Source organism: Labeo rohita, chromosome 12, assembly GCF_022985175.1.
Source record: "Labeo rohita strain BAU-BD-2019 chromosome 12, IGBB_LRoh.1.0, whole genome shotgun sequence".
NCBI lineage: Eukaryota > Metazoa > Chordata > Actinopteri > Cypriniformes > Cyprinidae > Labeo > Labeo rohita.
The window spans coordinates 25,085,152-25,099,789 of record NC_066880.1 but is presented as its reverse complement, the minus strand read 5'-3'; the positions used below and the strand labels follow the sequence as shown (position 1 = coordinate 25,099,789).

Here is a 14,638-nt window from a genome sequence, read left to right as displayed (position 1 = left end):
CTGTGCACTGTATATTATTTGCATATTGCATAGTTTTTCCCTGCTGTCTGCGGCCCATTCACATGATGACTCAGATTACAAACAGAAACAGATTAGCAGATTTGTAAATACTGAAAAATATGTCTCTGATGATCTGTATAAACAGATCAACTTGTTATAAAAGGGGACTGATAAATAAACTGATAAATAAAATGGACGTCATCATAAGAGCATGAACTAAATACCACAACATGGTGCTTTTGTGACATTTTTGAAGCTTTAAATCAACAAGTACATCTCAAAAATTTTAGTTTTGTATGTAACAGAGGAAAGTAAATCAAAATGGTTTGCAAAGACATCAAGGTGAGAAAATGATGACAGAATTTAAATTTTTGGGTGAACTGTCCCTTTAACAGTCAGTGCAATAGCATACTCTTACAAAGTAAGTTGGTTTAGCAAATTGCAAGGATTACAACGAATACCCCATGGGGTTTAGACTGTTTAATATGATTATGTTATTATAAAAAACAAACCGTGGGGGTTAGTGAAATAAATTAGGTCAGGCAACACAGCTTATTTAGGAGTTGGCAAAAGGAAAACAGTTTAGGTCAAGTCATGTTTAAATACTAAGTTAATATTTATAGATATTGCTTATTGTACCATGATCAGTAGTGAAACTGTAAAAAAGCAAGAAACCTGATTTTGAAAACAACAGTTAAGCACAGTGATATATAAAACGTATGAAATATCACTCTGCAGAAACAGACACCAGATTTAACCTTAACCAAAGACACATTTAGAACAAAATGGACCATTCAGAAAGGTTTTATATTTCCCAGTGCTAACCGAATGTCTGACCAATGAGGACCAAAATAAACCTGTAAAGATGATGTTCGTATGGAGGAGACCCGGGTCAGTGCTTGTGTGGCATTGATCAAGGGGAGGATCTCTGATTTCATGAGTCATTCATTTCTAATTATGTCAGCATTTCACAGCAGGCATTTACAGTAAAGTATTTGCTCGCAAAAACACTTCTGCATTCACCATATCAGTGATTTATCATGTTAATGAATAATAGGACTTTAAAACTACTGTATGTAGGTATGTATGGAAACTTATGGAATAAAAACAAAAAAGATAGTTAGAATAAGGAAGCTTATTTCGGCCATGGAATTAAAATAAAAAAAAAGGTAATTGCAACTCTCACAGTTCTGACTTTGTTTCTCACAGTTCTGAGTTTATATTTTTTATATATTCTAAGAAAAAGATGTACTCAGATTTGTGAAAAAAAGCCAGAACTGCAATATGTAAACTCGGAATTACAACCTTGTAATTTGCAACCGCGGAATATTAACTCAAATTGTGAAATAAAAAGTTGCAATTACCTTTGTTCTAATTAGACTGCAAAAAAGTGTTGTGTGCATGTGATTTATCGCTCTGCCGCTTAGCAGATAACATATTTTCCCCACAGCAGGTCTTTCAGCTGAGTTTAGAGAGCTTTGGTTTGGACAGGTCGTGTTCTGAGGTTCTGAAGTGGCGTCAGGTTGATGAGACGGGCCTGCTGTGAGGACCATATGTTCCTGCAGTGCTATCACTGCCATGAGCTCTTCCTGTACGCGCTCTTGGCCTCACAGTGGGGTTGCACAGTAGATCAAGCAAGGGCTGCTTTAACAGCCAGTATCTCAGAGTTTGCAAATAACATGGAACCATTTCTGTCAAGTCCTTTCTCAAGTACTTTCTCAAATAGGTTTTACATGTGCAAAAGACTTATTGACACCTAAAGTTCCCTCAAACTAATATACACTGTAACTCAAATTAAGTTTAGAATATTGCTGCCGCTGCAAAGCAAGTACAGGAACTTGTTCCTGCTAATACATATGGTGCTGTAATTATTTAAGACCCACTGCTGCTGCACAAGTAGCATATATAATAACCCGTAGCAGATCTATACAGGTGGAGCTGGAGAGTTGGATGGTTTTAGAAGAACTCTGAAAGTGCACTGTGAAATGCTCTTGTAAATGCTAACCAGCCATTTAAATGTAAAGCAGCAAGCTTATTGGCTGCATATGCAACATGAACCAATCAGCTTGTGCCAAGTAGTTCAATGCTATGAATATCATCAGTTTGCATTAAGGGCCCATCAGCTTGCGCCATCTGGAGTTTCATGACAGAACTTGACATTAGTGGTCAAAAGGGTAGTGTATGTTTATAAAAAGAAAATCTAAAATTACAACGAGGCAGGGGAGTGTTAGCTGAGTATCTTTTAAAGTTTCTTAAAGCAATTTTTAAAAATCTCATCAAATAAAATGAATAATGTATCACCACACAGAACTGACCCATAAAAACAGGGTTAATGCAATGTTTTATTAAATATAAACGTATTGAAATTAGACTATTTACTAATATGACAATATGTATGAATTATCAACTTGTGGATTGTGCTGATGGAATAAAAATGTGTTTAAAGAGAAGCAATAAACAAATTATGGAGATACTAGTAAAATCTGTACATTAAATATGTTAATGTTTTAAAGGGCTCATCGGGTGCAAAGTTCACTTTTCCATGTTGTTTGAACATTAATGTGTGTTGACAGTGTATGTACACATCTACCCTATAATGATAAAAATCCATGCAGTGGTTTTTAATTAATCTGTTAAAATAATATCACGTTTTTCAAATCGAGCCATTCTCAGATGCCTGTCGTTGTGGCGTCACACAGACAGAGGCCGCTCCCACGATAGTTGATTGACATGAGCGTCTTACCTCAGATCAGCTGTAACAGTCCGACCTCCATTGTTTTGATGCCGGAGCAGGGATGTAAGTTAGACAAGAATATCTCCGATTGAGGTGTTGTGTTGCTGGATGTATTAATGAACATAGTGGTCCTCATTTACTCCCAACATCTGAGCCGCTGAAGATGCAGTGGATTGCATTTGTTTGAGAAGGAAATGTGCCTCCCGATCTACATAAATGCATCTATGTTTGCGCAAATCATAGTTAGCAAGTTTCGCGGCTAAACGCGCTAAATGCGGATAAAGTAAACAATCTCCACAGAGAGAAAAGAGGGGCAGGGCGAGCAGAGCTCATTTCCATTTAAAGGAACAATCCATCAGAATGGGTTGATTTTTGCAGAGCTCATTTTGACAAGGTAAAAAAGGTGTTGTTTTACACTGCCATTGAGAATTTTTAACCAAAGTATATTATAGACCTTTCATTAAGACCCTAAAGAATCATAGCAACTTGTGGAAAATGGGCTTCTGATGACCCCTTTAAGTCTTTTCTTCCTGTGACAGGGTGGGTCAAAGAGAGTTTTACGTTGAATTAATTGAATTTTAATTACAAACAACCCCAAAATACACTCTGACTCTTATTTTGAAATGTGCTTTACTACCTCCAACTTATTAAAAAAATATGTTAAAACATATTAGAACATGTTGCTAACGAATGCTACCAATGTGTGAAAATGTGTTGAAACAAGGAAGCAACGCAATAAAACTTGTTATTAACATGCTAGCAACATGTTAAATTGTTTTAGCAATATGATAAAACATGCTGGCACTGTGCTAAAACATGTTAACATTTGAAACTTTCAACCTTTTCAAACTTTCAGACTTTATCAAGCACTTGTACTCATCTTCATTCAGTTTTACTTGACTAGATATGTAGGCTACAACGGGGCTAAAGGCACACCTTAAGAAAAAATGTGCTTTTTTGCTATGCCTATGTGTGGGGTAAAAGGTCCCCCTTGCCACCTCATTTTTTAACAAAATAATCCACTTGCATGATTTATTTTCACACACAGTTTGTTGCTCCTTAAATTTTCAATACAAACATGTATTTTCTGCAATCATACATTGTAAAAGTCTCACCAGCATAGGGTTGATAAGTTGACAATCAATTACTTAGCAAAGTTTGTGCTATTTATTTAGCGATTCTGATTTGCTACTTAAATCTACAACTTTTTAAAAACATCAAATATTAGATACAATTAGCAGAGAATCAGCTTTGTGCTGCTGTGAGTGAATGTTCAAGAATCAGCCACATTTGCACGTGCATCTTAAAAAGCGGATGTTTTGGAAAGTGCTACACCATGTTTTTGTGCCATCTAGTGATTTAGAGGAAAATAAAATAAAATATGCATCATACCCTAATACTTTTTATGGCCTAAAATTTGATCAATCTGAATTTAATTAATTTTTTTAGGACTCGTGTAAACTCTGGTTTGGAAAAACAGTTTGAAAATGATCGTTATTTTTTTAATTCTGTTGGTAGTGAAATAGTGCAGACATGATCAAATTAAAGTGTTTCATTGCACTTTTTTTCAATCACTTCAATGAAGAAAATTGAGCTAAAAATGAATTAAATGGATAGAAACAAATATTTCTAACAAAATAACACATTTTTACAATCTATTTGATATTTCATGTGGGTAAAGCATTAGTCTAAGATCTAATATTGTTCTACAAACGTGACGTTCCCATAAATATCCTGAAACACTGACCGATGTCATTACATCAGAAAACCTCACAGCTAAGACACAAGCATATCTTACAAGAGTTATTTATGACTCGTGGCCTCATCAAACATCAAAACAGCTCTGTGAAAATGGATGTGTCCACACATTTACCGCTTGTCATCATTCTGATGATGCTTTAGCTTTGGTCTAAAGACACAGAAGAAATCAGCCATTCTAACAGAATAATCCAATCCCTCTGAGACCAGTACAGTGGTAATAATCTTCAGGAGCATTTCAAGCAGTGCATCATTAAGCGTTTCGCTTAATTACCATGGCTTAAGATCCTTTGATTCTTGACAGCTTTGAGAAAATGTGACTTCATGCATTAAACTCAAAGGAAGACAGGCTGCATTTAATGCTGTCTGTATACGGTTTCTGCTTGCCTGAGATCAGAATGTCCTGCTGGGTCTCAAGAGACCAGCTGAGCCCTTCAAATAGTTATAAGAATGACAACATAACCTGCAAGGTCAAACAAAGTAATAAAAATCATGAAATAAAGTTGTGGCTGCCATGAAAATTGGCAATTTAAAACAGATTGAAACTTGTGGGTGGTTACCAGTCTATTGCTTTCCTGTTGCTAAGTGTTTTCAATGTGTTTTAGCATGTGGCCTTGCAGTTGTTAAGGGGGTCTTGGTTGTAATAAATTAATGAGCTCCTTTTCCTATTCATTTATTTATGCAAGACTGCACTTACTTGATTAAACATACATTAAAACAGTAATATTGTGAAATATTCCCATTTAAAAGAACTATTTTATATCTCAATCATTTTTAGCATTATTACCCCAGTCTTCTTGATGCTCAAGAAACATTTCCTAATATTATCAATGTTGAAAAGAAACCATTATACATTTTTCTCAGGAATTACTGATTAATACAATATTCAAAAGAATAGTTTTTATTTAGGATAGAAATCCCTTGTGACCTTACAAATGTATTTACAAGCAATTGAATCCGTTATTTTTTGCTAGCAATTTTAGGATAAAGACATGAGACAACATCTTTAAGACTGTTGAGCTGTGAACGAGAAAACTCTGAGCAATTAAACATTCCTCTGGGTTCTTGTTTATACTGCAGAGCTTTGCATTTCAGCAGCTGAATTTTCATTTACGCTGCAGTGTCTTCCACTGCACAATTAGCACTTTTATTTCTCCATCTCTGTTTTCGTGTCAGCGCCCATGTCAACACTTCCTTGACCGAAATGAACAATATGTCATTGAATTTGCACTGTAAGACAGCTCTGAAGATCTCATCTCTGCAGCATCGCTCCCCTCTGATTCAACACATTAAAGAATGAAATGCTGGTCTATTTATAGTCTTGGGACCAAGGACTGATGAAACTTTAATGCGCTGCCTCAGACACAAGAGTGGTCCAGTAATACCCGCACCCTGGAGATATTAAACTCCATCATCCTTGCATCTTAAGCGGGAATTCAGGGAGGAGAGGTTATATAAACATGGACAGCCACTGGGATGTGGGGAAGAGCTCTGTGTGTGATTTATTAAAGTGAAGTGGTGGCCGTAGCTTCAAGACATCACCCGTGAGGCTATAGCATTTCATAAACTACAGGATATTACGGTAAATTCCCAGTGCCAGTGTTTGGTATTCATGACTACGCAGATAGATAGCCAGGTTCAGTCAGTGTGTTATGTTATCATGTAGTCATCATAGATTTTGTTTTGCATGTTTTATAATCCACCCATCACAGGTTTTCCTCTAACAATAGTACTGCTCAAATACAAATGATAGTGATGCCGTTTAACTTTGGCTTTGGGTTTCATCCACAAGTGTTTCATTAAAAGGCTCTGTTCCTGCATCATGTTTCCCGTTTATTATTCATTAGGATGAATGCAACAAAGCAGTCCCTCTCTTTCCTCATGCTCCAGAGCGGTGGAGGGCTGCTGAGGGTCTTTTTGAGCTCAATGAGGGTGTTGTGGGGCTCATGGAGTGGCCCACCAGAGAATGTTGAGGATGAAAATGCCCATTGTCTGCGGTTTCATGCGTTCTCTCTGTCCATTGTTGTCTGGTCATGTGAGGATGCCAGCGGATGTCGTCATTGTGAGGCCTTATTTTGTGTGGGGTAAAGTTCCTATCTATCCATATAACACAGTACGGACAAAAGTTTTGGGACGCCTTACCATTACACCAATAGGGACTTTTAGATTGCATTCTAAGTATATAGACATTTAACAGCTTTCACTTTTCTGAAAAAGCTTTCCAAGAATTTTGAGTGTTTCTGTGGGATTTTTCTGCCTATTCATCCAGTAGAGTATTTGTGAGGTCAGGCACTGATGTAGAACTGTCTGACTGGCTCACAATCTCAGTTTCAGTTTATCCCAAAGGTATTTGATGGGGTTGAGGTCAGGGCTCTGTGCGGATCAGTCAAGTTCTTTCACACCACACTTATCCGACCTTGTTTCATGCACTGGGGTCTTCATCAAACTGTTCCCATGAAGTTGAGAGCATAGCATTGTCCAAAATGTCTCGGTATGCTGAAGCATTGCAAATTCCCTTCACTGGAAGTAAGGGGCCTAGCCCAACTTCTGAAAAACAACCCCTTTACACCAACTTTACAGGTGGCACAATGGAGTCAGGCAGGTAACAATCTACTGGCATTTGCCAAAAAACATTCTCACCAAACAGAATGCCAAACTGAAAGAGGACAGGTTTCCACCTCTCCAGGGTCCAGTGGAGGCATGCTTTACACCACTGCATCTGACGCTTGATATTGTACTTAATGATGTGAGGCTTGCATGTAGCTATTTTGCCATGGAAATCCATTGCATGAAGCTCCAGCCACAGTTTTTATGCTGATATTAAATGGATAGTTCACCCAAAAATGAAAATTCTGTCATTAATTACTCACCCTCATGTCGTTCCAAACCCGAAAGACCTTTGCTCATATTCGTAAAACACTCATGCATTCACAAGCTGACACAGGAGCTGGCATTTTGACGTAGAACCCACATGCGCTTTGTTTGCAAGAATGCACATGGATGCATCCTGGTACTCTTGTAAATGCATGTTGAAGACTGACACGAAAGAGAAGAAATTGTTGAATAAAGTCATTATTTTTGTTTTTTTTGCACACAAAAAGTACTCTCATAACATCATACAATTACGGTTGAACCACTGATGTCACATGGACTATTTTAACAATGTCCTTACTATGTTTTTGGCCCTTGAACGTGATAGTTGCATTGCTGATTATGCAGGGATAAGCTCTCAGATTTCATCAAAAGTATCTTAATTTGTGTTCTGAAGATTAACAAAGATCTTACAGGTTTGGAACAACATGAGAGTAATTAATGACAGAATTTTCCTTTTTGCGTGAACTATCTCTTTAAAGCCAGTGGAAGTTTGAAACTCTCCACCTCAGGAATCAGCAGAGCGTTGGAGACTTTCATGCACCATGCACCTCAGCTCTCGATGACCCGCTCTGTGACTTTATGTGGTTTTTTGCTTCGTTGCTGCTGTTCCTAAAACCTGCTACTTTCCAATAATACCACTTACAGTTGACTGTGGAATATCTAGTAGGCATGAAATTTCAAAAACTGACTTATTAGAAAGGTGCAATTCTTCCACAATACCATGCTTGAAATGTGCAATCCTATCACAACACCACACTTAAATTCAGTGAGCTCTCAAAATATGAATTAGTTTACCAAAATAAGAGGGATCATACAAACTATAAAATGCATTTTATTTTTTATTTTGTACTGAACTGAATATCGTGTTATTACCTGAATGATCCACAGCTGGTTTTTTTTTTTTTTGTTTTTTTAGTGATAGTTGTTCCTTCAGGTCCCACAAATTCTTTGGTTTTTCAGCATTTTTGTGTATTTAAACCCTTTCTAACAAGGACTGTATGATTTTGAGATCCATCTTTTCACACTGAGGACAACTGAGGGACTCATATGCAACTATTACAGAAGGTTCAAACACTCACTGATGCTCCAGAAGGAAACACGATGCATTAAGGGGTGAAAACTGAAGGGTTAAAACTTTTGAATTTGAAGATCAGGGTAAATTTACCTTATTTTGTCTTCTGGGAAACATGAAAATATCTTCTGAAGGGCAGTACTAAATGGGAAAAAAAAAGGATATTTGGGCAAAATAAGAAAAATGTACACATCATTCTGTTCAAAAGTTTTCACCCCCTGGCTCTTAATGCATCATTTTTCCTTCTGGAGCATCAGTGAGCGTTTGAACCTTCTGCAATAGCTGCATATGAGTCCTCAGTGTGAAAAGATGAATCTCAAAATCATACAGTCATTGTTGAAATGGTTTCAAATACACAAAAATGCTGAAAACCAAAGAATTTGTGGGACCTGAAGTATTTTTACTGAAGAACAGCAGGCAGTTTAACTGTTCAGGACAAACAAGGGACGCATGGACAACTATCTCTAAACAAAAAACACAGCTGTGGATCATTCTTGTAACAACACAGTATTAAGAATCAAGCATATGTAAACTTTTGAACAGGGTCATTTTTATAAATTTGCTATTTTCTCTTGTGGACTATATGTAAACGTCTTTTATGTGAAATATCTTATTCAGGTCAGTACAAAATAAAAAATAATCCCTCTTATTTTGGTAAAATAATTAAGATTTTGCAGATTCTGCAGGGTGTATGTATAAAAATACGGAAGAGAAGGAATTGTACAATAGTCATTATTTTTTGTCTTCTTCGCACACAAAAAGTATTCTTGCTTTATAACATTACAGTTATAACGAAGGTCTTACGGGTTTGGAACAACATGAGGGTGACTAATTCATGACAGAATTTTTATGTTTGGGTGAACTGTCCCTTTAACCTTTAAAGTAACATTCTGTAATCTTCCAGGCAAGGCAGTGTCAAACCAACATTTATAACTTATCTTGACAAACTTTCTTCTTCTCGTTATAACCGGAGGTGTCAGAAGCTATGATATCTTTATGGAATGTCTGTCACTTACTGTGAAAATGTCAGTGTCACATTCACAGAACAGACAGACTCCTCTTACCGCAATAGAAAATAATCTCTAATACACTGACATCCGTTACATGAATGATGTCATCTTTTGGAAAAATGACAGACAGTGCAAACGGCATGATGAAGGGGAGGTTGGAATTCACAACTTCAAAAGATATTTTTCCCTTTCCTAATGGGAGCGGGTGACCAGATTACCCAACTGAGAGACTCTCTATCTCTCTCTCTCCTTCCCTCATCGCTCTGAAATTTCAGACCAGTGCTGACCCGCGGTCAGTCACTGAGTCCAGCGGATGACATAATCCGGGCTCCTCCTATGGGAGTGTGCTAGGCTTGTACAACAAACACTAAAGCTGCTCTAAGCCAATAGCGTGCGCTTTAGGCTCAGGGTGCGTTGGAGATGGGTCAATACGCTGGGACTGGGCAGGAGACCATGTCCACTAGCCTTAGCGAATACATTACACAAACCTGCTGCTCCTGCCTGAAGGAGTCCATGAGAGGACAGCGTCTGTCCGAATGGTAGCGGTTTCTGTCCTCGGATATAATCTCCCAGAGGCTTAGGCTTTCACATCACCAGTTGTTTTTCTAGTCTGTTGTGAACAAAGATTACCTGGAACCGGATGCGGAGAGCGGATGAAAGCCAGAGTGAGTATCTGTGCTCATTAGTGAAACAGATGCTATGACCTTGTGACTGATAAATAACGAGTCCTTTAATGAAAGGATAGCGCTTCAATGCTTCATCTTCAGTATATTTCTTTTCCAGAAATGTAATTATTGAGTTCTTTGTGTTAATGGATTACTGATGATATCTTTGAAAGGAGAGGGCAGTTTATTTTAGAGCCATTAAAGCCAGCAGAAGATATTATTGATGCAGTAATAATGGAAGGATGGAGAAAGAAATGTTTTTGTTGCTAAGGATTCATTTACGTAGATAAGCGTCTTCATTTAAGTTACACAACTGATAGAGTAGTAAGTAACATAACATAAGAGTAACCACACTAACCCTAATCGTGGATGGAGATTTCAACAGCACTCTTCAGGGAGAAGGAGGTTGTCCCCCATGGCTTCATAGCGACCCATTCAGATGTCCTTACAAGGAGAAAAGACGAAATTAGAAGTGTTTTCCATTCCTAGTGTATAGCAACTGAGGCTTTGCTAAGCATGACTGTGTGTCTGGATTTTTGACAATGATTCTAGATGACAAAGTTAGTGCGGCTTGAGTTGTCATTCACTATTGCATGCCTATGTGCTATTATACATGCTGTAAACATATACAATAAATACAAAACATATACATTTAAACATATATGTTCAAATGCTTAGCTTTGTGTACAAATATAAATTCAGCCAAATATAATAATAATAATAATTTTGTGATTATTATCATTATATAGAATATTATGCTATTATGCAAAATAGTAATATTAAGGAATTAGAATGTGTGTGCAAAGTTTGGACTGGTACTATATATATATAGGATTTTATGCCATCTGTGAGTTTTTGGCATAATCAGAAAGATGTGGCGTAGTCATGGCTTTTTGTCCATTAAGCCTGAGATTACTCTCTTTCCCCCCTCCACAGAGAATCTAAATTGTGAGCAGTTTGGCGTTTTGATCCTCTTAAGGCTTTTTAGGTGTAATTTGAGTTACGGCATGCCACAACGGTGTCCTTGCAGTAATGTTTTTGGATAAACGTCACTGATGGCATTTTTATATGCAACATTGCTTCTTGGTACTTTAAAATTTCATAATCAGGTTACGTCAGAGGTGGAATTATTTGTGAATGGCGACTTAAAGTATGATTTTTAATGAATACAGATCTGCACAGAGCTTTTTATTTATGTTAAAAAACATGTCCACAACATGTCATAGTTTTCCCCATAATAATTATAATAAATAATAACAACAGCAACTATTGATTATAATTTAAGCCTTTTTTATATATATATATTTTTATTTACTATTGGGAAATATTATTCTCTCAAATAATATATATATATATATATATTTTTTTTTTTTTTCACAAAAATGGTGAAAATGTTCCTAACAGTTATGAAAAAAAATGTCATGGAATGACTGAATGAATAAGTAAGTAAGTAAGTAAGTAAGTAAATAATAATTGTTATTAAAATTAAAAATCTATGAGAATTTGCACACAAGCGAGAATGTGTTTCTAACAGTCATATAAATAATGTCATGGAAAACTTTAATTAAAATTAAAATTAAAATCAAAATATAATAACAATAATAATAAAAAATAACAACTATTAATTTTATTTTATTTTATATTAAATAATGTAATGAATTAATTAATACATAATAATACTAATTACTATTATTATTATTATTATTATTATTATTAATGTTATTAATATTATTTTGTTGTTATTGTTGTTATTATTATTATTAATATTAATATTATTATTCCTGTTAAAAATCAATGAGAATTAGTACACAAACAGGAATATGTTCCCAGCAGTCATAAAAATAATGTCATGGAAAATTAAAATTATAATTTAAATAAATAAACAATAATAACAATAATTATTATTATTAATGTTAAAGGTCAATGAACATTTGCACAAAAAAGGGAATATGTATCTAACAGTAATAAAAATAATGTAATGGTGAGTGAATAAATAAATAAATAAATAAATAAATAAATATTAGCATTATTAAGTCAATGAGAATTTGCACAAAAAAGGAATATGTTACTATATTTTTATATTATAATTATAATTATTAGCATTATTAAAGTTCAAAGAGTATTTGCACAGACATTAAAATAATTATAATAAAAAATAAAACTCATAGTGGTCCTAAAAAAAGTTGGTTGTGCTGAAAATGGTTGTATATAGAAACTGTATAGAGATATTACAGTTATTCATTTTCCTGATGAATATAAACTTGCAGCATTTATTTGAAAAATCTTTTGAAACAACATTTTAAACCTTCCATCCATCCCATCCACATTATGTAAATGTACTTTAAAAACTAATTTTAAATGTTTTTTATTTTGAATTCAATTTTGAATTTAATATGAGCCGTGTGGGTTTGTGTTAGGAGACATGTGCTGCTCTACATTTAACATCTTACAGCTACTTGATCCTGGAAACTGCACAAACCAATCGCAGTAATTGCACTAAACAAGTAGACTTTCTTATTCTCTTGTCTCTCAGAGCCTCTGGTTGTGAAGTAGAAACACTTGTGATAGAACTACCACATAACAAGTTCTTCATTTTGCATTTGAAAGTAACAAAGTGTTCCACAAGTAATTCTCAGCTGAGATAATAGCGTATACCAGTGAGACAGTAGCGGGTGTCAGAGCGCTCCTCCCTAACGTAGGCGATCTCTTGTTATCCTGAGTCTTTGTTCTGAGAACGCATAGTGCAGGCGAGAGATAAAACAAGAAATGATTCAGCGCTGGGAGCTACAGTAAGGGGTTTGCCTATGAATCATTCATTCAGCCTCTCTCTGGTGGTTGAGAGGAGCTCGCTCATCTATAACGCTGCATCTGAAGAGACACAGGAGGACGTCTCCCTTATGGTGCTTCTCCAGTTTTGACTCGACTGCCTTCATCTCTCTTTCTCTGGTGTGTGTTTACACACCGGTTTTAGCTGACTGGGCAGGTAATGTGTCTGCGTACCAATCCCGCAGGCATTCTCTGGCTTTTTTTTGCTCGCTTTCTTTTAAGTTCATTCATTCGTGTCTCCCTATAGAGCTGGACTGAATGGACGGGCCACCTTGGCGCCAGGACACACAGAGTTTAGGGTTAGTGTTTGAATAGCTAAGCCTCCTCGGTTCAAATGCACAGTATACCAGACACATTTTAGGGACTGTTGTAGGTCTTATTTTGAACAAAGAGTCAAAAGAATTTGTGCTTAAACTTGATCGTCAAATTTGGGAGGTCAAACTTTGTTACTGAAGTAATTTTTGCAACTCTGCTACTGAAATGTGGCTAGTTTGGGAACTGCTGGCTTGTAGTTATTGACAAACTTATATTTCACATATTTGTTTCTCTAAAACATATTTATTTGGTAATTTAATTTTACAATAACCTTGGCTGACCTTGCTGAATACTAAATGAGTGTGAATGTTTGGCTTTTTTTTTTTTAATTGAGGAAATTCATGCAATAAAAGAATTTAATGCAAAACACACAACAATTATTTATTTGATAATTTAAAATATTTTTCATACAATTTGTTGAATAGGAACTGTAGAAAAATTATGATATTGTTGCATGATTTTAATTGTTAGATTCAGATGAGTACTTCAGAGACTGTGCAAGCTAAAACCACCGCATAAATGGGGGAATACAGATATTTCATATGTTTAAAATTTTAATCATTGTTAGTAATTAATTTAATGGCATTTAATGTTCAGGAAGCAAATCTATTACTTTGGACAACAAAAACATGGTATTTGTGCCTCTAACGGTTTTAAAAATGCCAAGATGCCAAAGGGTATTGTATTTGTAAGACTGCTAAATAATTTTTCTAGTTTCTTGACATATGCTGTCAAGTCAACTTCTGTTTGTTTTTACTCATCAATTGGTAGGGAGATTGTGTGTGTGTGTGTGTGTGTGTGTGTATTTTTATCTTTCCCACAAGAAAAAAATAATTAATATTGTCGTTATTTAAAACATAAATCATTGTAAATCATTAAACATTTCTTTGTCCTACATGGAACTGTTGTTATAAAAGCTGCAGAGTTATTTGATTTTTATTTTACCCTTTTGAGCCAAATGTGAAAATTGTCCTATGGAGTAACTGTCTCAAGCATGGTTCAATAAATTACAACTTTTATAAATGAAAAAGAAAAGCATAAAAATGTTAATAAATACCTCCGGCGTAATTGTACAAGTGTCTATTTTAGTAAATGGCAATCTTTTTTTTTTCATCCATATATTTCTGAAAGTGTAGGAACTTGAAACATTTTGTCTCTGAAAACTATGGTGTGACACCATATCCTGATTTTAAATCGGCCAATTTCAGAAAAAACTTTTATTAGTTGAAGGACCCCATTCATGGTTGTGTTACTGAAGCCCCCTTGTCAATCCCATGATGTGTGCACATCATCAATTTTTGTCTCTACAAAAGTGTGACATTTTGTTGTCCTATGGTGTGACACCCCTAAGTTATATTTTTTAATTAAAAACTGTATGTTAAAC

General features: G+C 35.5%; 1 protein-coding gene across 2 annotated transcripts in view; it reads left to right on the top strand.

The window, feature by feature from the left end:
* phyhiplb (phytanoyl-CoA 2-hydroxylase interacting protein-like b) overlaps positions 1–14,638 on the top strand; it is a 37,722-nt gene that overhangs the window by 11,074 nt on the left and 12,010 nt on the right. The window contains exon 1 of one of the 2 annotated variants that reach the window (XM_051124520.1): positions 9,844–10,113. The exons of the other annotated variant lie outside the window; for it this stretch is intronic. Coding sequence (XP_050980477.1) covers positions 10,089–10,113 — 25 coding nt within the window. The 5' untranslated portion in view covers positions 9,844–10,088. Of the gene's footprint in view, positions 1–9,843; positions 10,114–14,638 lie in introns of those variants that run through there. 2 annotated transcript variants of the gene reach the window in all.